The sequence below is a fragment of the Elephas maximus genome, chromosome 15, assembly GCF_024166365.1.
Source record: "Elephas maximus indicus isolate mEleMax1 chromosome 15, mEleMax1 primary haplotype, whole genome shotgun sequence".
Lineage (NCBI taxonomy): Eukaryota > Metazoa > Chordata > Mammalia > Proboscidea > Elephantidae > Elephas > Elephas maximus.
The window spans coordinates 99927-125289 of NC_064833.1; the positions used below are offsets into that span (position 1 = coordinate 99927).

General features: G+C 45.8%; 1 protein-coding gene across 4 annotated transcripts; it reads left to right on the forward strand.

Annotated features, from left to right (window-relative positions):
• Positions 1 to 3702: 3702 nt before the first annotated feature.
• On the forward strand, positions 3703 to 25222 carry ZNF16 (zinc finger protein 16). 4 transcript variants are annotated; one of them, XM_049854380.1, is made up of 3 exons: positions 3703 to 3786; positions 7476 to 7671; positions 15555 to 25222. In XM_049854380.1, exons 2-3 carry the CDS (start codon positions 7485 to 7487, stop codon positions 17405 to 17407), a joined length of 2040 nt encoding a protein of 679 aa, XP_049710337.1. In that variant the 5' UTR covers positions 3703 to 3786; positions 7476 to 7484; the 3' UTR covers positions 17408 to 25222. The 4 variants fall into 4 exon arrangements, with proteins under 4 accessions (XP_049710337.1, XP_049710334.1, XP_049710336.1 ...); XM_049854377.1 differs by lacking the exon at positions 3703 to 3786 and adding an exon at positions 4008 to 4253; XM_049854379.1 differs by lacking the exon at positions 3703 to 3786 and adding an exon at positions 4264 to 4730.
• The last annotated feature ends 141 nt before the right edge of the window (positions 25223 to 25363 follow it).

A 25363-nucleotide genomic window follows, 5' to 3' on the forward strand; every position in this document is an offset into this window, starting at 1 on the left:
CATTTTTCTTTTTAAAATTGACTTAGGTATTTATTCATTTACTTTTATTTTTCTATATACATTTTATTGCTTTTTATCTTAAAATTCCAAGTAGAATTTTGATTGGGTTGCAGTGAATTTATACATTAAGTTGGGGAATCTTTATAGTATCAAGTTGACCCATCCAAGAGCAAGAAATCTCTCTCCATTTATACAGGCCATCTTCTGTGTCCTTTATTAGAGTTTCAACATTTTCTCCACAGAGGTCTTGCATATTCTTTGTTAACTCCCCAGCAGTTTATGGTTTTTGTTGCTATTGCAGAGAACATTTTATTTTTTGTTATATTATCTGGTCGGTTATTGCTAGTGCAGAGCAATGCTATTGGTTCTTTTTCTAACTTCTTAAAATACTTCTGTCTTCTTTAATAACAAAAATAGTATTAAGGCTGTATCACAGTTTACACCAGGTCTCATAGGTTTGAGAATGAGTGTTTTATTTTTTATTCCTTTATAGTTTATTTTCTGGCTAATGTCTTTTTTTATTATTGATGTTGTTAGGCACTGTTGTGTCAGTTTCAACTCATAGTGACCCTACGTACAACAGAACAAAACACTGCCTGGTCTTCACCATCCTCACAATAACTGTTATGCTTGAGTGCACTGTTGTTGCCACTGTATCAATCCATCTCATCCAGGGTCTTTCTCTTTTTTTTTGCTGACCCTCCACTTTAGCAAGAATGATGTCCTTCTCCAGGGACCGATCCCTCCTGATAACATGTCCAAAGTATGTGAGACATAGTCTCACCATCCTTGCTTCTCAAGGAGCATTCTAGGTGTATTTCTTCCAAGACAGATTTATTTGTTCTTTTGGCAGTCTATGGTATATTCAATATTCTTTGCCAATTCCACAACTCGAAGGCATCAATTCTTCTTCAGTCTTTCTTATTCATTGTCCAGCCTTACATGCATATGATGCTACTGAAAATACCATGGCTTGGGTCGGGCGCACCCTAGTCTTCAAGGTGTCATCTTTGCTTTTCAACACTTACGAGAAGTCTTTTGCAGCAGATTTGCCCATTGCAATGCATCTTTTGATTTCTTGACTGCTACTTCCATGGGTGTTGATTGTGGATCCAAGTAGAATGAAATCCTTGACAACGTCAATCTTTTCCCCATTTATTATGATGTTGCTTATTGGTCCAGTTGTGAGGATTTTTGTTTTCTTTATGTTGAGGTGTAATCCATACTGAAGGCTATGGTCTTTGATCTTCATCACTAAGCGCTTCAACTCCTCTTCACTTTCAGCAAGCAAGGTTGTGTCATCTGCATAATGCAGGTTTTTAATGAGTCTTCCTCCAATTCTGATGCCTCGTTCTTCATATAGTCCAGCTTCTCAGATTATTTGCTCAGCATACAGATTGAATAACCGTTAAACTTAACCCATTGCTGTTGAGTCCATTCTGACTCATAGCGACCCTATAGGACAGAGTAGAGCTGCCCCCATAGAGTTCCCAAGGAGCACCTGGTGGATTTGAACTGCCAACTGTTTTGTTAGCAGCCGTAACTCTTAACAACTAAGCTACCAGTTCTTCCAACAGATTGAATAAAAAAAAAACAGTGAAAGGATACAACCCTGATGCACACCTTTCCTGACTTTAAACCACACAGTATCTCCTTGTTCTGTCTGAACAACTGCCTCTTGATCTATGCACAGGTTCCTCAGGAGCATAATTAAGTGTTCCAGAATTCCCATTCTTTGCAGTGTTATCCATAATTTGTTATGATCCACACAGTCGAATGCCTTTGCATAGTCAGTAAAACACAGGGAAACATCTTTCTGATATTCTCTGCTTTCAGCCAGGATCCATCTGACATCAGGAAGGATATCCCTGGTTCCATGCCCTCTTCTGAATCCGGCCTGAATTTCTGGCAGTTTCCTGGTGATATACTGCAGGAGCCGCTTTTGAATGATCTTCAGCCCCAGATAACCACTAATAAATTTTGTTCTCTATCCATTTGTCTTTTCTTGTCTTTTTATATAAGTGAAGACATACAATATGTGTTCCTTTGTGGCTGACTTATTTCACTCAGCATAATGTCTTCCAGCTCCATCCATATTGTAGTATGTATCAAGGCTTCATTTCTTCTACTGGCTGAGTAGTAGTCCATTGTTTGTATGTACCACATTTTGTTTATCCATTCATCTGTTGATGGGCATTTAGGTTTTTTTCCACCTTTTAGATATTGTGAATAGTGCTGCCATGAACTCTGGTGTACAGGTCTCTGTTGGAGTCTCTGCTTTGAAGTCTTTCGGGTATATACCTAGGAGTGGAATTGCTGGGTCATATGGTAGTTCTATTTTTCATTTTTTGAGGAACTGCCATGCTGTTTTCCACACTGCTGTACCATTTTGCATTCTCACCAACAGTGGGTAAGTGTTCTAATTTCCCCACATCCTGCCAACATTTGTTGTTTTCTGGTTTTTTTAATCTTAGCCATCCTAGCAAGAGTGAAATGGTATCTCATCATGGTTTTGATTTGCATCTCTCTGATGGCTAATGACGCTGAGCATCTTTTCATGTGTTTGGTGAAACGTCTATTCAAGTTCTTTGCCCATTTTATATTTGTCTTTTTGTCACCATTTCCTAGCAAGAGTGAAATCGTATCTCATCATGGTTTTGATTTGCATCTCTCTGATGGCTAATGACGCTGAGCATCTTTTCATGTGTTTGGTGAAACGTCTATTCAAGTTCTTTGTCCATTTTATGATTATATTTGTCTTTTTGTTAAGTTGTCAAAGCTTTATGTATATTTTGGTTACTAGGCTCTTGTCAGATATATGGTTTCCAAAAATATTCTTCTAGTCAGTGGCTTGTCTTTTCACTTTTTTGGTAAAGTCTTTTAATGAACAAAAGTTTTTAATTTTTATAAGGCCCCATTTATTTAGTCTTTTCCTGTTTGTGCTTCTGTTATTAGATAATCCGTTGTGATAAGCGTGGCCTGACGGTGTTGCCCCTACTTTTTTGCCTTAGAATTTTATGGTTTTACTTAGCAAAATTAGGTCCTTAATCCATTTGTAATTTCTTTCTGTGTATGGTGTGAGGCATGGATCAATTTTCCCATCAATACTTATTGAAGAGACTCATCTCTCCCCATTGAGTGACTTAGCACCCTTGTCAAAAATCGGTTGACCTTAATGTCATTTTTTATTCAAAAGTTATCTAGAATGTGTTTATTAAATTCCAATAGTTAAGCTTCTTTGTCAACCTTTTATTATGCATTCCTAAATTTTTATACTTTAATCTGAGAAATTAAAGTCCAAGTGTATGATCAATTTTTGCAAAAGTTCCATTGGGCATTTCCCAAAATGCTTATATCCTATGTATGGAATATGAGTTTTTCCGTATGTCTGTCCAATTACTTATTGACTGAATGACTTCAGTTCTGCCGTATGTGTCCTTACGTTTTTGTCAACTACACCCGTTCCGGTTCTGGGGATCTGGGTTTTAAAGTCTTCCACTTGTGCAGTATTTTTATCTAGTTCTCCCCGCATTTTTAATAAATTATCTTTTCTTATTTCGCTGCCACCTTGTTTGGTGCACCGACCGGCTTTCGGGCCCGGGTCGTGGCAGCCGCACCAGGACCGGCCGAACCACAAAGTCGCGCCGGCCTCTCACGCCTAGAGCGGCTGCGCCGGGCCGTGAACCAGAGGTCGGGGCGGGACTTCCGGGGCTCAATGCGCCCTTGCGGCTGAGACATTCTGGCGTCGCGACGCCGCGGCCTTGCCTCCAGCAGCCCCCAAAGGAGGTGAGTTCGCGCGAGCGTAGCCTCTACGTTTCCGACGGAGAGTTTGCGTGGCCTCAATGTCCCCGCGGTGCGTGGCGGGTCGCTGTGCGGTCTCCGGTGGCCCGGCGCAGATTCGGGTGGGGGCGGAGCCGCGCGGGGGGTTGTGGGAGCCGCAGGGGGCGGGGCGGGGCGGGGTGAGGCGGGGCGGGCGCTGCTGGCGCGGGAGGGGGTCGTGGCCTCGGAGGGCGGCGTTCCCGGGCGGGGTACCCAGGGGGCTGTGTGGCGGGAGGCCGAGCGGGTCGGCGCTGCGCAGCCGGGGCCCTGCCCCGGAAGCCGGTGATATCGACCGCCTGGCTAGGCCGCCGCAGGAGCGCTGGAGCGCGACGGGGCAGGTGTACCACTGAATGGTGCGCCCAGGCGCGAGGGGGATTGGGGTGGAAGAAGGGGTCCAGCAGCTTGCTGCGAACGCCAGAACTGCACAGAGCCGGGTGAGAAACGGGAGTGCGCGCAGCCCCAAGTGCCCTGCCTGGGAGGCCCCGTCGGTGGTGGATTCTCCCTCTGGGTGGAGAAGGACCTGTTCTCCCCCGTAGGAGTAGGGCCCCTCCTGTGGATGCCTGCGGTGGGCGGGTGGCTGATGGTCCTTTCAGTTGGTCATCGGCAGGCTGAGCCCTTAGCAAGGAAAATCAGCTTCCAGGCTCATTCAGATTGTTAGCTGAAGCCATCTCCTTGCCGTTGTAGGACTGAGGTCTCTGTTTTCTTGCTGGCTGTCAGTCGGGGACACCCATAGCAACGACTCAAGGCTGCTCTCCAGCACGGCCCTAGTACATCTCAGAGCCAGCAAGGAGCGTAGAAGCCTTCTCAGGCTTGGAATCTTTCTGAGTTTTTCTCTACCGGATCTTTTTTGTCACATCACTTCTGCCTTTAAGGGCTGCTGTGATTAGATGGGGTCCACCTGGATAATTCAGGTCCGTAGCTTTAATTCCTTTTGCAGAGTTCCTTTTACTGTGTATCTAATATAGTCAAGGTTCTAGGGGTTAAGATGTGGACATGGCGAGGGGCACTCTGCCTACCACAGACACAGTCTGTGTTTTGGTCAGCAAGATCCGTCCTACATATAATGAGGTAAGGAAAGGTGTAAAACGAGGGTAGTTTGCTACAATTTATGCTAAAATGGCAAAGAAAACATATACATCTTTGCTTGTGTAAGCCTGCATTCTGGAATGGAACACTAGAAACTGGGAAGGAGAACCAAGTAGCTGAAGAAGGGATAGCAGATTTTCACTGTAAATCTTTTTTTATTATTTTTTTTGAATATTGAGCTGTGTGACTGTGCCCAGTGCCCCATTCAGTAACAATGATGGTAATTTGAAATATTTTAAAATAAAGTTGAGTGAATATTGCAATGATCGAGTCTCCCCTGGGGTGGAGAAGAGTGAGAAAGGTGTCCCCCATGGAATGGAATGCCTGTACTGTCAGAGTGAGTGAACGCAGTCACTGATGGTCTCATGTTCTCAGGGTCAGCTCTCTAGTCTCCTAAGTCTCTGCCGCCGTGTGGACAGGCACATCATGTCTGAGCCCTGCCCACACTCAGGAATTCCTCCAGGCTTAGCCAAAGCACCCCGCTCTGGCCTGGTCCCTCTTACTGCACAGGGACTCCAGCCTCACAGCCTCACCCACCACCTGTATCCCCACACCTGCCCTCCTGAGATCACCACTGTCTGGCTTTTCCTGATCTCAGTCCAGCAGCCCCATTCAGCCCCGCTCCATTCTGTGAGCAGCCTGGGTCCCGTGGGTGACACCTGCCATCACCTTGACTCCCTTCACCATCCTTCTGCCACCTTTCTACAGAGAAGCTACTTCTCAGCCCCATCCAGATCCCAGGACCACACCCTCACTCTCAGCAAGTTACACTGCCATCTCAACTCTGTCTCCATCCAAAGCGAACCACATGTCTTCCTCCAGGTGAGGCAGAAAGGAACAAGAGACCCTGCTCCTGTCTGTGAGCCTCACCACTGCCAGAAAAGTCATGGAAGGTGTGGGGAGCCCCTCAGCGAAGGATGCTGCATCAGGACAGAGTGCACCCTAGTAGAGGACGAGGTGGTGGGAGCCAATTCCAAGGCTGCCCTCCATGTATCACCAGCACCTCTAGCCTCTGTCTCCATCTCATAGGGTGTAGGCTGCACCTTCGCTTCAGGCCTGCAGGACATGATGCAGAGCCACTTGTGCTTTACCTGCTTCTTCCTTTCTCCACCCACATTGGCCTCCCCGCTACCCCTGGAAACAGCCCCCACTGGGGCCCTTGAGGATACTGGTCACTGTTGTGTTCCCTGACCCCCAACAGACCCTGGCACATAGTAGACACTAGAAAAGTGTGTGTCCAAGAGGACGAGTCCAGTCCTTAGGCTGTCAGGCAGCGTCTACAACAGGCCCTGGCCTCTGAACTCTCCGGGACCTGGAAGTCTCACCAGCTTCTGTTGTAGCTCTGTGACCTTAGCCCATCAGGCCTGTCTCTTGTCCCCTGGAGCCCTCCCATGATGGCTCCAGACTCCTTATCTCATGCACCAAACACTGAGCACCTCCCTGGGCTATGGGGATAAGAAAGATGGGTGGGATCCTGCTCTCACGCTGTCTTCTCCGATGATACAAAGAACTGGAGACCAGGAAAGGGTGTCTGAGCAGAGCTTGGAGGAGGCCTGAGGCACGAAAGAGCTCAGCCTGCTGAAAGGACAAAGGAGTGAATAATGTACAGAGAGAGGTAGGGGGGCTTTGGAGGTCTGTAGGGTCTGCTGGATACCACCTGTCACTGCAGCTGAGGGATGACTGTGGGGCAGAGGCAGCAGGGATCCCAGGGAGGCAGCTGTTGTGGTCACCTAGATGACTTGGGCTGTGCTGGGGGCATGGTAGGAATGGGGGTGTCAGGTACCTGCCAGTGGGGTGATATAGGTCAGGAGCCAACGGGAGGGGGGGGGTCAAGCCTACTCCCAGCATTGCCCTTGGGCAGGTACTAGTGCATTTATTCAGACAGGCAGTGGGAGGTGGAGGTCAGTAACTCAGTCCATGTTAGGGGCCACCATGTGTCCAGGTGGAAGTGTCCCATCTCCTGTCAAGGGGAATGGTTAGGGCTGGAGAATTGAGTTTGAGAGTCCTCACAGGATAAGGGGTATTGATGCCTCAGGACCAGGAGAGATCACCCAGGAAGTCCATGCAGCAGCAGAAGGGAGCCCTGGGCACCAACATGAAGACAGAGATGAGGAGAAGTCCTCCTGGACTGGGAGGGGGCAGCTGGTGCTGTGAGAGGAAGGCCTGGGGGTGGGGACACCTGTGAGGGCATGATGCAGACTTGACTGCTGGGGTTGGCAGTGTGGCACCATGGTGGCTGTGAGTGGTGACTGTGCAAGTGTCTGCAGTGTGGGACGGCCCCTCAGGTACTGCTTCCTGCCTTGTAGAGGGGCCTGGCATGTTTACCTTCAGGGCCTGTTAAGCATCAGGAACAAGCAGTGTGAGAGGTGGGCGCAGGCTCTGAGGTGGCCACTCCTCCTCACCCCAGGGTTAGTCTCTCGCCCTAGTGTCTGGTGGTCCCTCTACTTAGGCCCGGGGTCAGAACCCTCTTCAGGTTACAGGGATGGAAGAAGAGACCCGTGCTCAATGGGAGGACGGTATGGGTAGATGGGCCTTCTGCACAGCTCACATGTTTCCCCACTGGTCTCCAGGTCCCAGCCATGCCCAGTCCTAGAGCTCGCCCAGAGGAGGTGGAGATGGAGCCAGTGGCTCCAGGACCATCCCCTGGGACCCCTTCGGCCCCATCCTGCACTCCTGCCATGACCCATCCTGGATCTGCACTCCTCAGTGCCCTCTGCTGCAGTGAAGCTGAGCCAGGAGCTGTCCCTGCTTCTCATCACCATTCAGGTACCTGGAGTGAGTCCTGCACTGGCCCCTTGTTCTGAGGAGACAGTGTTTCATCACCCTGCACTCACCCCACAGGCATCTGTGTTGTCTTTGGGAGTAGGTGCCTCATGGACCCAGGGGTCTGAGGTTAGAGAACAGGCAGGAAGTCTTCTTGGCCTGGGCCCTGGTGCCCTGAGTAAGACACTGGTTTTTTCACCTGGCACATGAGGGGGCCAACGTGATAGCTGCCATGGTGCTTTGCTTTGCCCTACAGCCTGTCAGCCAGGCCAGTGGGGGTCCCCTGCCTTTGATGCAAGGGAAACCCTATCTGAGCAAAAAGTGCTTCTTGGAGGGTATATGGTAGACAGACTTGGTGAGGTGCCAGGTGAGGTCACTGTTGCATCACCGGCATCAGACCCATGAGTAACATTCATGTAAGCATAGTTTCATGACTGGGGTCATTATCTACATTGTATTTCACAAACCTGGAAGCCACTAATCATAAGGAGCTTTGTTGTTGTTATTAGGTGTCATCGAGCCAGTTCCGACTCAAAGCTAACGTATATACAACAGAACGAAACACTGCCTGGTCCTGTGCCATCCTCACAATCGTCATGCCCATTGTTGCAAACACTGTGTCAGTCCATCTCATTGAGGGTCTTCCTCTTTTTTGCTGATCCTCTGCTTTACCAAGTATGATGTCCTTCTCCAGGGACTGATCCTCCTGACCAAAGTATGTGAGATGAAGTCTCGCCGTCCTTGCTTTTAAGGAGCATTCTGGCTGCGCTTCTTCCAAGACAGATATGTTCTTTCTTTTGGCAGTCCATGGTATACTGAGTATTCTTCACCAGCACCGTAATTCAAAGGTGTCAATTTTTCTTTGGTCTGTCTTACTTATTGTCCAGCTTTCACATGCATATAAGGCAGTTGAAAACACCATGGTTTGAGTCAGGCACACCTTAGTCTTCAAGCTGGCATCTTTGCTTTTTAACACTTTAAAGAGACCTTTTGCTGCAGATTTGCCCAGTGCAATGAGTCCTTTAATTTCTTGACTACTGTTTCCATGGGTATTGATTATGGATCCAAGTAAAATGAAATCCTTGACACCTTCAGTTTTTTCTCTGTTCATCATGATGTTGCTTATTGGTCCAGTTGTGAGGATTGTTGTTTTCTTTATGTTGAGGTGTAATCCATACTGAAGGCTGTGGTCTTTCATCATCATCAGCAAGTGCTTCAAGTCCTCTTCACTTTGAGCAAGCAAGGTTGTGTCATCTGTATAACGCTGGTTATTAAGGAGTCTTCCTCCAATCGTGATGCCATGTTCTCCGTGTAGTCCAGCTTCTTGGATTATTTGCTCAGCGTACAGATTGAATACGTATGGTGAAAGGATACAACCCAGACGCACACCCTCCCTGAGTTTAAACCACACAGTATCCACTTGTTCTGTTTGAACAACTGCCCCTTGTTCTATGTATAGGTTCCTCGTGAGCACAATTAAGTGTTTTGGAATTCTCATTCTTTGCAGTGTTATCCATAGCTTGTTACGATCCACATAGTCGAATGCCCTTGCATAGTCAATAAAACACAGGTAAACATCCTTCTGGTGCTCTCTGCTTTCAGCCAGCATCCATCTGACATCAGTAGTGGTATCTCTCATTCCACACCCTGAATGTGGCCTGAATTTCTGACAGTTCCTGTCGATGTACTGCTGCAACTGCTTTTGAATGATCTCCAGAAAAATTTTACTTGTGTGTGATATTAATGATGTTGTTTGATAATTTCCCCATTTGGTTGGATCGCCTTTCTTGGGAATAGGCATAAATATGGATCTCTCCCAGTCAGTTGACCAGGTAGCTGTCTTCCAAGTTTCTTGGCATAGACAAGTGAGCACTTCTAGCACAGCATCTGTTTGTTGAAGCACCTCAATTGGTATTCCATCAATTCCTGGAGCCTTGTTATTCGCCAGTGTCTTCAGTGCAGCTTGGACAACTTCTTTAAGTACCATCAGTTCTTGATCGTATGCTACCTCCTGAAATTACTAAATATTGACCAGTTCTTTTTGATACAGTGACTCTGTGTATTCCTTCCATCTTTTGATGCTTCTTGTGTTGTTTGGTATTTTGCCCATAGAATCCTTCAAAATTGCAACTCAGGGCTTGACTTTTTTCTTCAGTTCTTTCAGCTTGAGAAATACCAAGCGTTTTCTTCCCTTTTGGTTTTCTAACTGCAGGTCTTTGTACTTGTCATCATAATACTTTGTCTTCTCGAGCCACCCTTTGAAATCTTCTGTTCAGCTCTTTTACTTCATCATTTCTTCCGTTTGCTTTAGCTACTCAATGTTCAAGAGCAAGTTTCAGAGTCTCTTCTGACATCCCTTTTGGTCTATTCTTCTTTCCTGTCTTTTTAATGACCTCTTGCTTCGTGTATGATGTCCTTGATGTCATTCCACAGCTCATCTGGTCTTCAGTCTTTAGTGTTCAATGCATCAAATCTATTTTTGAGATGGTCTCTAAATTGAGGTGGGATATACTCAAGGTCATATTTTGGCTCTTGTGGACTTGTTCTAACTTTCTTTGGCTTCAGCTTGAACTTGCATATGAGCAATTGATAGTCTGTTCTGCAGTCGGCCTCTGGCCTTGTTCCAGCAGATGATATTGAGCTTTTCTGTCGTCTCTTTCCACTGATCAGTCGATTTGATTCCTGTGTATTCCATCTGGTGAGGTCCACGTGTATAGTTGCTGTTTATGTTGTTAAAAAAAGGTCTCTGCAGTGAAGATGTTGTTGGTCTTGCAAAATTCTATTCAGGCGATCTCCAGCATCATTTCTATCACCAAGGCCATATTTTCCAACTACGGAGCCTTCTTTGTTTCTAACACATTCCAGTTGCCAGTAATTATCATTGCGTCCTGATAGCGTGTTTGATCAATTTCAGACTGCAGAAGTTGGTAAAAACCTTCAATTTCTTCATCTTTGGCCTTACTGGTTGGTATGTAAATTTGGATAATAGTTGTATTAACTGTCCTTCCTTGTAGGCGTATGGATATTATCCTATCACTGACAGCACTGTATTTCAGGGTAGATCTTGAAATGTTCTTTTAGACGATGAATGCGATGCCATTCCTCTTCAATTTCTTGTTCCTGGTGTAGTAGACCATATGATTGTCCAATTCAAAATGGCCAATACCAGTCCATTTCAGCCCAGTAATGCCTAGGATGTCGATCTTTATGCGTTCCATTTCATTTTTGATGATTTCCAATTTTCCAGAATTCATATTTCATACTTTCCACGTTCTGATCATTAATGGATGTTTGCAGCTGTTTCTTCTCATTTTGAATCATGCCACATCAGCAAATGAAGATCTCGAAAGCTCAAGCCCATCCACGTCTTTAAGGTCAGCTCTGCTTTGAGGAGGCAGCTCTTCCCCAGTCGTATTTTGAGTGCTATCCAACCTGGGGGCTCATCTTCTGGCACTGTAACAGACAGTGTTCTGCAGCTATTCATAAGGTTTTCACTGACTAATTCTTTTCAGAAATAGACTGCCAGGTCCGTCTTCCTGGTCAGCTGAAACCTGTCCACCATGGTGACCCTGCTGGTATTTGAATACCGGTGGCATAACTTCCAGCATCACATCAACATGCAAGCCCCCACAGTAAGAGAAACTGTCAGACACATGGGGTAAGGGGCTTTAGTGAATGTTTTCTATCAGGAGAAAACTTAACAGGCTTATTTTGTTCTAGAAGGGCTCAGAGGGTGCCAGGGTCAATGGGAGCAGCAAGTACAGTGGAAGCAAGTATATTTGCTTTTAACCCTTTTTCTTAGCCTTTAAACCCAGATTTTAATGGCTTTTTAAAGATTTTTCTTAAAGTGAAAAAAAATTCTAATTTTATATTTCTTTTTTAAGGAAGGGCTTTTATGTTTTTTTCCCCAGGGCGTTTATGTGCAGAGAAAAGTAGCATTGTATTTGACAAATCCAAAAAGTAAACTTGTGATCTTCCACCATTCTCCCTCTGCATTTTTGTTTGTCGGCTCAGGCCGGAAGTGGTGCAGTGGTGCACCCTTGGCTAGCCCCACCGCTTCCTCCTGCTCGGCCCTCCCCTTCTGCCGGCCCATTCTGTGTATCCATCTTGAGTCCACCCAGTGCTGTCTATGCCTCCCTGTCAGCACCTCCTGATCCATACTGGAGATGTCATGTCTAAATCCAGGGTCGTTTGCCCACCCTCAGGAGAATCCGTCTAGTGGCTTTTTTTTTTTTTTTTTAATTTTTATTGTGCTATAAGTGAAAGTTTACAAATCAAGTCAGTCTTTCATACAAAAACTTATATACACCTTGCTATATATTCCTAGTTGCTCTCCCTCTAATGAGACAGCATACTCCTTCCCTCCACTCTCTATTTTTGTGTCCATTCAGCCAGCTTCTGACCCCCTCTGCCCTCTCATCTCCCCTCCAGACAGGAGCTGCCCACATAGTCTCATGTGTCTACGTGATCCAAGAAGCTCACTTCTCACCAATATCATTTTCTATCCTATAGTCCAGACCAATCCCGGTCTGAAGAGTTAGCTTTGGGAATGGCTTCTGTCTTGGGCTAACAGAAGGTCTGGGGACCATGACCTTTGGGGTCCTTCTGGTCTCAGTCAGACCATTAAGGCTGGTCTTTTTACGAGAATTGGAGGTCTGCATCCCACTGCTCTCCTGCTCTCTCAGGGGTTCTCTGTTGTGTTCCCTGTCAGGGCAGTCATCGGTTGTAGCCGGGTATAGTGGCCTGTTTTTTATATCCTTTATTGCACAAGCTATGATCAGCTTGCGGTTTTTAAGGGATTGCTAAGAAGAAAACATTACTCATACCGTAGAACTGCAAATTCTAAAATAGGTTCTCTCTGGCTCCTTACAGAAAAGCTTTGTGAACTTCTGTCTGTGTAATCATCATAGCCTTCATCCTTCCCTGCCCCATGCCTGGGTCACGCACGGTCAGAGTATGGCTGTGGGCTCCCTGGGCTGTGTGAGTACAGGAAGGGAAGGAGAGGTACCCACGTCTGTCTCTAGTACCTGTGAAGGGGACAGCCAGAGGATCCAGAGAGTGCAGTGTTTCTATGCCACAGATGTCAGGGTGTCTAGGGCATAAAGTGTCATCATCATCAAGGACAAGGTGGAGGGTGTGGTGGGCAGAGGGGCTGGCCCTATAAGGGACACATGTGGCCAGGTCAGGTCTGCATTTAGACACCCCAGGTGGTTCTGCCAAGAAAGAAGCATCTAGACTGAAGGCAGGGAAATGGAGAGAATGTCATTGTGTTTGGTAACTTAGGGAGTCTTAAAGAGGGAGAGTGATGTCACCCTGAATTGAGGGGTGTGGTGGAGGGGCTACTGGACCCAAGGAGTGGGGAGGTGGAGTGGAGAGGGTTACCTAGTGCTACTGTAAAAGAAATACAAGCAGTGATTTTTTTTTTTTATTAACTTTTATTGAGCTTCAAGTGAACGTTTACAAATCAAGTCAGTCTGTCACATACAAGTTTATATACATCTTACTCCCCGTACTCCCACTTGCTCTCCCCCTAATGAGTCAGCCCTTCCAGTCTCTCCTTTCGTGACAATTTTGCCAGCTTCCAACTCTCTCTATCCTCCCATCCCCCCTCCAGACAGGAGATGCCAAAACCGTCTCAAGTGTCCACCTGATATAATTAGCTCACTCTTCATCAGCATCTCTCTCCTACCCACTGTCCAGTTCAAGCAGTGATTTTTAAAGAACAAAAATTTATTTTCTCATAGTCCTAGAATCTAAAAGTTCAAATCAGGGTCTCAACTATGTTAGTAGCCCTGGGCATGCCTTGATTTCTTGGTGATCCTCCCAAGGCATCTGTCAGCCCACCATGTGTGCATCTCTCTGTGTCTGGTCCAGGGCTTCGAACCAGTTCTGTCATGGCCAATGAAGCGAAATAGGAACAGACCTGAAGTTTTACAATTTGAGTGATTCAGCACACGTTGAAGCCCTGGAATGGGAGACTCGGAAGAGGTATTCTGAGCCCTTTTAGGAGCCTGATGCAGGAGATTGGATTATTGGCAGGACTGTGGGGAACAACAAACATTCAAAGCAGGGTGGTCAGCCACCATCTTCGAGAGGGACAGCACTGTTTCCAACTCTACTCAGAATCCAAGGGCAAGAGATTTGGTTACTGTGCAATGCGTACGCTACCCTTGTTTTCCAAGAGGGAGATTAAGTTTCTAGCAGAGTTTCAACCTATAATTTTTCCTATTGTAGTTATCATTCCAGCTTTCCCAAATTTTAAAAGTTTAGGTCTGTTCAGTGATGCTTTCTCAGCCATGACTGAGCTAGGAAGAACTAGTTAGAAGCCCTGGTTGGGTCTGCTCTTTATAATTCAAAAGTGATTAGATTTAAAACCCACCCAAGTCTGACATGATCTTATTAATAGAGGAAACCCTATGTCCAAACAGGATTGCATTTATGTAGGTATAGGGGTTAGGATTTCAACACATTTTGGGGGGATATGATCTCGCCCATAACCGTGTCCTTTTTTCATGCCGTCAGCATTACTGAGACTGCTAGACAAGGAGGCTTTCCAGATTTGGGATGCAGAGTCCCTGCTCCCGTCAGGGAGTAATCAGTGCTGTGTAGGAAACAGCAAGGAAGAGGGGCGAGGAGAGAGATGTGGGGGAGGCAGACGTTTATGTGGGTGGTCAGAGGAGGCTTCTCCAATGAGGGGCATTTGAGCAGAGACCTGGCAGAAGGGAAGGAGGGAATGTGAGGATTACTGGAGAGAGCATTCCAGGAGAGGAAGCAGCAAGAGTGGAGATGGCAAGAGGAGTTAGGAGGGGCCTGGGTACACTGGCCCTGGGAGGACTTGGAAGTGCTCTGAGTGCAGTGACAGCACTGTGGCCTGATGTGACTAGGCTGTCCAGGAGCAGGAGGGAAAGTAGGGAGACTGGGCAAATTACTGAACATGCAGGCACAGGAAGACGGCAGTGTAGCCTGGAGTGTCTCAGTTTGAATGAGACAGAGACTCTGAAGTTCTTTGTTTGAGTAAGGGATCCATGGCAGTGAGGGTTTTGTCATTCCTTCTGGTGGAGAGAAGAGAGATGCCAAAGCCCCCTTCTGACTTCATGAGGCACCTTATACACACCACTGTCTTCAGAAAGATAGACACAGCAGTGTAAAGATTGTTACGAGGGCAAGACCCCACTGAAAATTGCAGGTTTACATGGTAAAAGGCCCATTTCCCAGGACATAGCCACAGTCTCTGAAGGCTCTTCGGTCAAACAGAAGCTGGAGGTTCACGCAAGTGCCCGCTGCATGGAGGTTGGATGGTGCTTCCATGGGACTCTGCCCCTGGCTTTGCTACCCTGCACCTGCCAGCAGGGGGCCAGCCATTTCACACTGGCAGCTGTATGGCTGAGACTAGAACTCCATCAGTTGCTGCTGAGAGAACAAAGGCAGCCTGAGGAGCTTACAGCTTGCCACATGGAAAAGGAAAAAGCAGGGTAGAATGTATGACAGTGTAAAAGGCTTGTCGTGTGTCCTTGTACTGGTGGGAGAGGTGGGCTGAGGGAGGCCTGGATTTGGCAGAGCTGACAGGACTTGCTGATGACTCAGCTGTGGGTGTGAGAAGAAGAGGGGTTGAGGGGCTCACAAGGTTTTGGCCTGAGTCAGAAGTGAAACTGCAGGTGCATGTTCTGAGGTGGGGAACCCTGGGAGGGTGGGTCAGGGTCCATTGACAGCCTGCATCACTTGGCAGCTCTCCAGCTCCATTGCCCCCTCACAATATCCAGGGACCTCCTCCCTTCGTGGGTTCCTGCTCCCCTTGCTTCCTCCACAGAAGGCAAAAGGCTGAGATAGCTCTGCAGACTCGTTTTCTGTGGTTTTCCTCCCAAGTGACTTTACATTTATTCTTTCAGATTGTGACACTGGGACTGAGAACAAGGAGCTCCTTCAGATAGAAGAAGTTTCTGAGGATTTGGAATCAGATGCAGAAATAGCAGAAAGCTATGTCAGTGATGCTTCCCAGGCACCTGAGCTCAGAGAACTCTGTGATGACATACTGGAAAGAGAATGGAGAGTTCCTGAAGATGAGAGACTGGTGCAGTCCCTATGCCAGGAAGGGGACTGCACACCTATGACAGTGCTCTTTAAGGAGACTTCGACAGAAGTGAAAGTGCTGGACTGTAATGTTTTGGGGAGGCACTTCAGTCTGAGCCCAAACCCGACAGCATGTCAGGGAATGTCTACAGAAGAGGGGTCATGTCTGTACGGCATGTGTGGCCAGAGCTTCCACTATAGCATGGACCTTACTAGCCATGAGGTGGGTCACACACCCGACAGCCCGTTCATATGTAGTGAATGCGGAAAAACCTTCAGAGGAAGCTCTGGTCTTACTCAGCATCAGGTGATCCACAATGGAGAGAAGTCCTTTGTATGTAGTGAATGTGCAAGAGCCTTCAGCCAGAACTCAGTTCTTAAAAACCACCAGAGAGCTCACTTGAGTGAGAAGCCCTACCAGTGCAGTGTGTGTGGGAAAGCCTTCAGTGTGCACTCCAGCTTTGTCAGACATCAGATCAGCCACAGTGGAGAGAAGCCTTATGTATGCAATGAATGTGGAAAAGCCTTCAGCCAGAACTCAAGCCTTAAAAAGCATCAAAGGTCTCACATAAGTGAGAAACCCTACGAGTGCAGTGAATGTGGGAAGGCTTTTAGGCGGAGCTCAAACCTCATCCAACATCAAAGAATTCATTCTGGAGAGAAACCGTATGTGTGCAGTGAGTGTGGGAAGGCCTTCAGGCGGAGCTCAAACCTCATTAAACACCACAGGATTCACACGGGTGAGAAGCCTTTTGAGTGTAACGAGTGTGGAAAAGCATTTAGCCAGAGCGCACATCTGAGGAAGCATCAGAGAGTTCACACTGGAGAAAAACCCTATGAGTGCAATGACTGCGGTAAACCATTTAGTCGGGTGTCCAACCTCATTAAGCATCATAGGGTTCACACCGGAGAGAAACCCTATAAATGCAGTGACTGTGGAAAAGCATTTAGTCAGAGCTCAAGCCTTATTCAGCATCGGAGAATTCACACTGGAGAAAAGCCTCATGTGTGTAATGTGTGTGGAAAAGCCTTTAGTTATAGCTCAGTGCTCAGAAAGCACCAGATCATACATACGGGGGAGAAGCCATATGAATGTGGTGTCTGTGGGAAGGCCTTCAGCCACAGCTCTGCCCTGATTCAGCATCAGGGCGTACACACAGGTGACAAGCCCTATGAGTGCCGTGAGTGCGGGAAGACCTTTGGCCGCAGCTCCAACCTTATTCTTCACCAGAGAGTTCACACTGGGGAGAAACCGTATGAATGTACTGAGTGTGGAAAAACCTTCAGCCAGAGCTCAACCCTTATTCAGCATCAGAGAATTCATAATGGATTAAAGCCCCACGAATGTAATCAGTGTGGCAAAGCCTTCAACCGAAGCTCAAATCTCATTCATCACCAGAAAGTTCACACTGGAGAGAAGCCCTACACATGCATGGAATGTGGTAAGGGCTTCAGCCAGAGCTCACACCTTATCCAGCATCAGATCATCCACACTGGTGAGAGACCCTACAAATGCGGTGAGTGTGGGAAATCCTTCAGTCAGCGCTCAGTCCTCATCCAGCACCAGAGGATTCACACTGGAGTGAAGCCCTACAGCTGTGCCACCTGTGGGAAAGCCTTCAGCCAGCGGTCAAAGCTGATCAAGCACCAACTGATTCACACAAGGGAGTAGCCTGTTGGGTTGATGGGAGTGAATTTCAGTGTGGCTTCCTCTCCAGCTCCTCTCTGGCCATTGTCTTGGCCTCTTACTTTCCGGACATAAAGCCCAGAATCCCTCCTCACTGCCCTTCCACTCCAATGTCCAGCCACCTACCAAGCCCAGGACCCTCCTTCTCAAACCCACTACCCACTGTTCTGCACCTCTAGTCACCTCTGCTTTTTTTTCCCTTCCTTTTTTAAATAATTTGTAAGCACCTTGCTGCATTTCTTGGGAAGGGGGAAAATTATGAAGGTTGAGTATTCATGAATAGAATTTATTATTGTAATCAAACCTTACCAAAAATGTAAACTGACAGTTGACTTGAGACAACCACAGTAGGTTTCTTGTTTGGTAATTAGTTGTGAGTAGTAAGTCCTTTGTCAATGGCTATAATAGAAACCCTAGTTACATAAAATCAAGTTCAGAGTTTTAGGTTCCTCTGATTGCTGTCACCCTCTCCTAAAGGTGGCACATGCTCATAACCATCAAGTTCCTCAGCCTTTGGTTGTCTGTGTGCAATCCAAGTCATGCTTTCTCATCCTCCCTAGTTAGCTGTGACTCCCAACCTCCAGTTTGTACCTCATGGCCCTGCCTACAGCCCCACAAAAGCTCTCCCTCTCCACACACCTCTTCCTTCCCACAAGCTTTCGGGCTTGGTTTTCTCCCAGATCTGTTCATCAGCGAGCATTTATGAAGTGCCGTGTCTTTCTGACATCCCCACTTTTTAGCACTTCCTTTACTTTTCTAGCACTTCCTTTACTTTTCTAGCACTTCCTTTACTTTTCTAGCACAAGATACTCTACACTCAATCTGTCCTTTCCCTGCCTCAGCCCTGGAATTAGCCACTTACCAAGGAGTCCTAGTCCCGTTTAGTGGAGAATGGTTTTTAGAAACCAAGAAGTGGGTGTTAGCTGTGCTCACTGCTACTGGGGTTATCATTGCTTCTGGGCCCTAAGCAGACAGCTAGGAAATAAATGTGTAGTTATGGTAGTCAGATGGTTAAGTGCTTGGCTGCTAACTGAAAGGTTGGTGGTTCAAGTCCACCCAGAAGAACCTCAGAAGAAAAGCTTGGTGATCTACTTCCAAAAAACCAGCCATTGAAAACCCTAGGGAGCACAATTCTACTGTAATACACATGGGGTCACCATAAGTTGGAATTGATGGTAACTTTTTGGTTTTGTGTTTTTTTTTTTTTTTTTAATGTATACACACTGTGTCATATCAACTTCTGCACCTATCAATATATTAAAAAAACATGAGTTTTTACTGATTCTGCCAATTCCAATCCATCACTATAGGGCTCATTCTGCCCTTCTCCACTTTTCGTATTTGTAACTCCTTTTTGACAGAAATTTGATTCCTATCATCCTTAGTATATTTACTGATCTGCTCTTTTTGTAGCAAAAGTACAAAAGTAGCTTCAGAATTTGCCAACTCATAACCAAAACCAAACCAAACCCACTGCTGTCAAGTCGATTCCAACTCATAGTGACCCTAAAGGGCAGAATAGAACAGCTTCATAGAGCTTCGAAGGCTGTAAATCTTTACAAAAGCAGACTGCCACACTTTCCTCCTGCAGAGCAGTTAGTGGGTTCAAACTGCTCTTGGTTAGTAGCTGAGTGCTTTAACCACAGTGCTACCAGGGCTCCTAATCCATAACCATTAGGTAAAAACAACCTATGAACTAGAGTTCAAGATTTGTGTACAAGCTTTTTTCCTCTTTGATTTGAGGACATACAGTCAAAAAATCGTGTACAAAGTTAGTTGAGTCTTTGGATTGTGTTTGTTTTTTTCAGCTTTCACAGTGATTATGTTATTCAATTTTAACACAATTAGGCTTTAATTCCGTTATATTCCATGTTAGTGTTTTCCCCTTGTCCTTGTTGATTTTTTTAATATGTAAATAACCTCTATTTTTAAACTATAAAATTCTACAGAGGGATGTTAGAAGAGAGACATGAACGTTGTTGTTATTAGGTGCCATCGACTCAGTTCCAACTTATAGCAACCCTGTGTACCACAGAACAAAACACTGCCCCGTCCTGCACCATCCTCACAATTGTTGCTACGCTTGAGCTTACTGTTGCAGCCACTGTGTCAATCCATGTCATTGAGGGTCTTCCTCTTTTTTGCTGACCCTGTACTTTACCAAGCATGATGTCCGTCTCCAGGGACCGATCCTTCCTGATAACATGTCCAAAGTGTATGAGACATAGTCCCGCCATCCTTGCTCCTAAGGAGCATTCTGGCTGCACTTCTTCCAAGACAGATTTGTTCGTTCTTTTGGCAGTCCATGGTATATTCAATATCCTTCGCCAACACCACAATTCAAAGGCATCAATTCTTCCATCTTTCTTATTTGCTGGCCAGCTTTCGCATGCATATGAGGTGATTGAAAACACCATGGCTTGGGTAAGGCACACCTTAGTTTTCAAGGTGGCATCTTTCTTTTTCAACACTTTAAAGAGGTCCTTTGCAGCAGATTTGCCCAATGCAGTGCGTCTTTTGATTTCCTGACTGCTGCTTCCATTGGTATTGATGGTGGATCCAAGTAAAATGAAATCCTCTTCATAAAATGAAATCTCGTCTCCGTCTATCATGATGTTGCTTGTTGGTCCCGTTGTGAGGATTGTTGTTTTCTTTATGCTGAGGTGTAATCCATACTGAAGGCTGTGGTTTGATCTTCATCAGTAAGTGCTTCAAGTTCTCTTCACTTTGAGCAAGCAAGGTTGTATCATCTGTATAACGCAGGTTGTTAATGAGTCTTCGTCCAATCCTGATGCCTCATTCTTCTTCTTATAGTCCATCTTCTTGGATTATTTTGCTCAGCATACAGGTTGAATAGGTATGGTAAAAGGATACAACCCTGACACACACCTTTCTTGACTTTAAACCATCCAGTATCCCCTTATCCTGTTCAAACAACTGCCTCTTGATCCATGTACAGATTCCTTATGAGCACAATTAAGTGTTCCGGAATTCCCATTCTCTGCAACGTTATCCATAATTTGTTATGATCCACACAGTTGAATGCCTTAGCACAGTCAACAAAACATAAACATCCTTCTGGTATTCTGTGCTTTCAGCCAGGATCCATCTGACATCAGCAATGATATCCCTGGTTCTACATCCTCTTCTAAATCCGGCTTGAACTTCTGGCAGTCCCCTATAGATATACTGCTGGAGCCGCTTTGGAACGATATTCAAAATTTTGCTTTCGTGTGATATTGATATTGTTTGATAATTTCCGCATTCAGTGGGATCACCTTTCTTGAGAATAGGCATAAATATGGATCTCTTCCAGTTGATTGACCAGGTAGCTGTCCTCCAAAGTTCTCAGCATAGACAAGTGAGCACTTCCAGTGCTGCATCTGTTTGTTGAAACATCTCAATTAGTATTTCATCAATTCCTGGAGCTTTGTTTTTTGCCAGTGCCTTCAGTGCAGCTTGGACTTCTTCCTTCAGTACCATCGGTTCCTGACCATATGTTACCTCCTGAAATAGCTGAACACTAACCAATTCTTTTTGGTATAGTGACTCTGTGTATTCTTTCCATCTTCTTTTGATGGTTCCTCTGTCGCTTAATATTTTCCCCCACAGAATTGGTATTGCAACTTGAGGCTTGAATTTTTTCTTCCATTTTTACAGCTTGAGAAATAACAAGTTTGTTCTTCCCTTTTGGTTTTCTATCTCCAGCTCTTTGCACATGTCATCATAATACTTTGTCTTCTCGAGTCGTCCTTTGAAATCTTCTCTTCAGCTCTTTTACTTTATCTTTTTTTCCTTTTGCTTTAGCTACTTGATGTTCAAGAGCAAGTTTCAGAGTCTCTTCTGACATCTATTTAGGTCTTTTCTTTCTCTCCTGTCTTTTAAATGACCTCTTGCTTTCTTCATGTATGATATCCTTGATGTCATTCCATAACTCACCTGGTCTTTGATCATTAGTGCTCAACGCATCAAATCTGTGCTTGAGATGGTCTCTAAATTCAGGTGGGATATACTCAAAGTTGTACGTTGGCTCTTGTCGACTCGTTCTAATTTTCTTCAGTTTCAGCTTGAACTTGCATATGAACAATTGATGGTCGGATCTGCAGTCAGCCCCTGGCCTTATCCTGACTGATGATACTGAGCTTTTCTGTCATCTCTTTCCACAGATGTAGTCGATTTGATTCCTGTACTCCACCTGGTAAGGTCCACGTCTATAGTTGCTGTTTATGTTGGTGAAAAAAGGTATTTGCAACGAAGAAGAAGTCGTTGGTCTTGCAGAATTCAGTCATGCGATCTCTGGCATCATTTCTATCAACAAGGCCATATTTTCCAACTACCGATCCTTCTTTGTTTCCAGCTTTCACATTCCAAACACCAGTAATTATCAGTGTATCCTGTCTGCATGTTCAATCAATTTCAGACTGCAGAAGCTGGTAAAAATCTTCCATTTCTTCATCTTTGGCCTCAATGGCTGGTGTGTAAATGTGAATAATACTTGTATTAATTGATCTTCCTGGTAGGTGTATGGATATTATCCTACCACTTGCAGCATCGTAGTTCAGGATAGATCTTGAAATGTTCTTTTTGAGATGAATGCAACAGCATTCCTCTTCAAGTTGTCATTCTCGGCATAGTAGGCCATATGATTGTGATTCAAAATGACTAATACCAGTCCATTTCAGTTCACTAATGCCTAGGATGTCAATCTTTATGTGTTCTATATTATTTTTGATGATTTCCAATTTTCCTACATTCATACTTTGTACATTTCATGTTCTCTCATACTTTGTACATTTCATGTTCTGATTATTAATGGATGTTTGCAGGTGTTCTCATTTTGAGTCATGCCACATCAGCATATGAAGGTCCTGAAAGCTTGACTCCATCCACACATCATTAAGGTCGACTCTACTTGGAGGACGCAGCTCTTCCTGAGTTGTATTTTGAGTGCCTTCCAACCTGAGGGGCTCATCCTCTGACACTATATCAGACAGTGTTCTGCTGCTATTCATAAGGTTTTCACTGGCTACTTCTTTTCAGAAGTAGAGCGCCAGGTCCTTCTTCCTCGTCTGTCTTAGTCTGGAAGCTCAGCTGAAACCTGTCCACCATAGGTGAACCTGTCAACCATGGGTGACCCTGCTGGTATTTGAATACCGGTGGCATAGCTTCCACCATCACAGCAACACATAAGCCCCCACAGTACGACAAACTGACAGACACGTGGGGGGAGACATGAATAACGAAGTATATCTTGTTCATGCATAGGAAGACTCAATATTGTGAATATGAAAATTCTTCCTAAACTGACCTATGAGTTAAATACAGCCCCAGTTGAAATCCTAATAGAAAAGGTTTGGGGACTAGTCCAAATTATCCCATAGTTCGTCTGGAAGAAGACACATGTAAGCAGAGTAGCCAGGTGTCTTCAGGTTTGTTTGGTGGCAAATAAAGATATCCACCCAGACCAGCATAAGTTAGAACGGGAATTTATTGGAGCACTGCAGGCATATCCATTCGATGGCACTGAGGACAGGAAGTGGAGGCACTATCAGCAACAACTGCAAACTCTTTGTTCATCTTCATATCCACTTCATTCTCTATTATTTTCTCAGGCTTGGGAAAGAAATCTCCATTAACACCCAGCTCACCCTTAAGGCTTTATATGGTAGCTTGATTCCAAGCTAGTGATGTAAAAATTTATGCATGGCCTGGATCACCTTGCCCACCCCCACCCCCATCCACCACAGGACAGTCCAGCTTTAAAAGTGTCCAGATCATTTCCCAGAAAATTGGCATTTTGTATGTTATAAAAATCAGATACAGTCCAGTGGACACAGCTGGGGATCTTCAGGGGGCAGGTGTTTGGGGGTGCTGCAGAGGTGGAGTATTGGATGGAGGTGGCAAGACCAAGGACAAGGTAAGTGCTTCGTAGCCTTGAAACAAACCTTGAACTTAAGCATGAACTCTCCCCCAGTGGTGGGTAATTTGGGAAAGGGAAGGGACTCCACGTGATGCCTGGCTTGATGTCATCATTGTAGGCCAGAGGGATAACAGCTATCAATGATGGCATGGTTCATGATGCAGCCACCATATTCCCACATGAAAGAGAGATTGTGAGGAAAAATTTGGAGTTTAAGAGTTTAGGAAAGGAGAAAAACCAGTAAAGAATGACTCAGGAAGGAACGGAATATTTCCGTCATATCTAATCACAGAACGCAAACACACAAAACCTGACCCTGGCTCCTTATGCTCATGACTGACAAGACACTATAGAACACCTTGCTGTGAAGGGGCAAGGTGCTTTTCTTTGAACGCACGACAGTGCTTAGAGTTAGGTTTACGAGCCTGACGATGCGTACACTCTTGCTCCCAGTGGGAACAACTGGTCCATGTGGGTTGAGGGCACCCCCTGTGATCGTCATGTGCTTGGTAGAGTCCTGGGATATCTTCAGGAACTCCCACAGTTCATGCACCACAAGTGGGTCCTAAAACTATAATCAAATTGACTTGTCTGTCAGTTTATCGTACTGTGGGGGCTTGTGTGTTGCTGTGATGCTGGAAGCTATGCCACCAGTATTCAAATACCAGTAGGGTCCCTGTGGTGGACAGGTTTCAGCTGAGCTTCCAGACTAAACATAGGAAGAACGGCCCAGCAGTCTACTGCAAAAAATTAGCCAGTGAAAGCCTTATGAATAGCGGCAGAGCTTTGTCCAATACAGTGCTGGGAGATGAGCCCTCAAAATACAACTGGGAAGAACTGCATCCTGAAAGTAGAGTTGACCTTATTGATGTGGATGGAGTCAAACTTTCAGGACCTTCATTTGCTGATATGGCACGACTCAAAATGAGAAGAAACAGCTGCAAAGATCTGTTAATAATTGGAAGCAAGGATGGTGAGACTGATACTCACATACTTTGGACATGTTATCAAAGAGGGATCAGTCCCTGGAGAAGAACATCATGCTTGGTAGAGGGTCATTGAAAAAGAGGAAGACGCCCAGTGAGATTGATCGACACAGTGGCTGCAACAGTGGGCTCAAACATGATGACGACTGTGAGGATGGCACAGTAACAGGCAGTGTTTCATTCTGTTGTACACAGAGTCACTATAAGTCAGAATAGACTCAATGGCACCTAACAACAACAAAAACCACCTTTCCAAGGCTGTAATCTTTACAGGAGCAGACTGCCACATCTTTCTTCCAGGGAGTGGCTGGTGGGTTCCTCCTGCCAACATTTTGGTTAGCAGCCCAAGGCTTTAACCACTGTACCACCAGGGCTCCTTTCATTCACTCAGCATTAGGGAAATGCAAATTAAAGCCACAATGAAATACCACTGAACACCCATTGGAATGGCTAAAATTTTAAAAAGACTGACTATGCTATGTGTTTCAAAGGATGTGGATCAACGCAATTGTCACATTGCTGATGGTAATGTAAAATGTTTTAAAAAACCTCTGGGAAGGAGTTTGGCAGTTCCTTATAAACATACACCTACTGTACCACCTGGCTGCCATGCTAACTCTTCTGCCAAGGCAGTGATTGTTCCCTAAACGTTGTTAACAAAGTGACGACCACTTACCAGGACCATACTGGACCAGGGGCATCTCAGTGAGCGACAGAGCCGCGGCCTCTGACCTCAGGGCCCTCACCGTTCTAGTGGGCGGAAATAACAATGATAAACACACGTTAAACAAACTAGATGATTTCTGAGTGTTGTGATAAAGGAAACGGACACTGAAAAGGTGACATGAACTAAAATGAGGCAGAAATCAGCCAGGTGAAGCGTCCGACAGGGGAAAGAGCTTGACAGTGGGACAGGGTTCGGCCTGCAGCGAGAGGAGCAGTGAGTCTCCCGCGGGCCACCGACGGCGGCGTTTGCGGACACGCCCGGAAGTGTGCCTGGGGACGCCCGACCAACACAGGTCCAGCGTGCGGAGT

Coding starts and splice junctions, on each gene's coding strand:
- ZNF16 (XM_049854377.1), top strand. CDS start 4,170: ATGGTGCGCCCAGGCGCGAGGGGGATTGGGGTGGAAGAAGGGGTCCAG. Junction 4,254..7,475: donor CCAGAACTGCACAGAGCCGG/GTGAGAAACGGG, acceptor ACTGGTCTCCAG/GTCCCAGCCATGCCCAGTCC. Junction 7,672..15,554: donor TGCTTCTCATCACCATTCAG/GTACCTGGAGTG, acceptor TTATTCTTTCAG/ATTGTGACACTGGGACTGAG.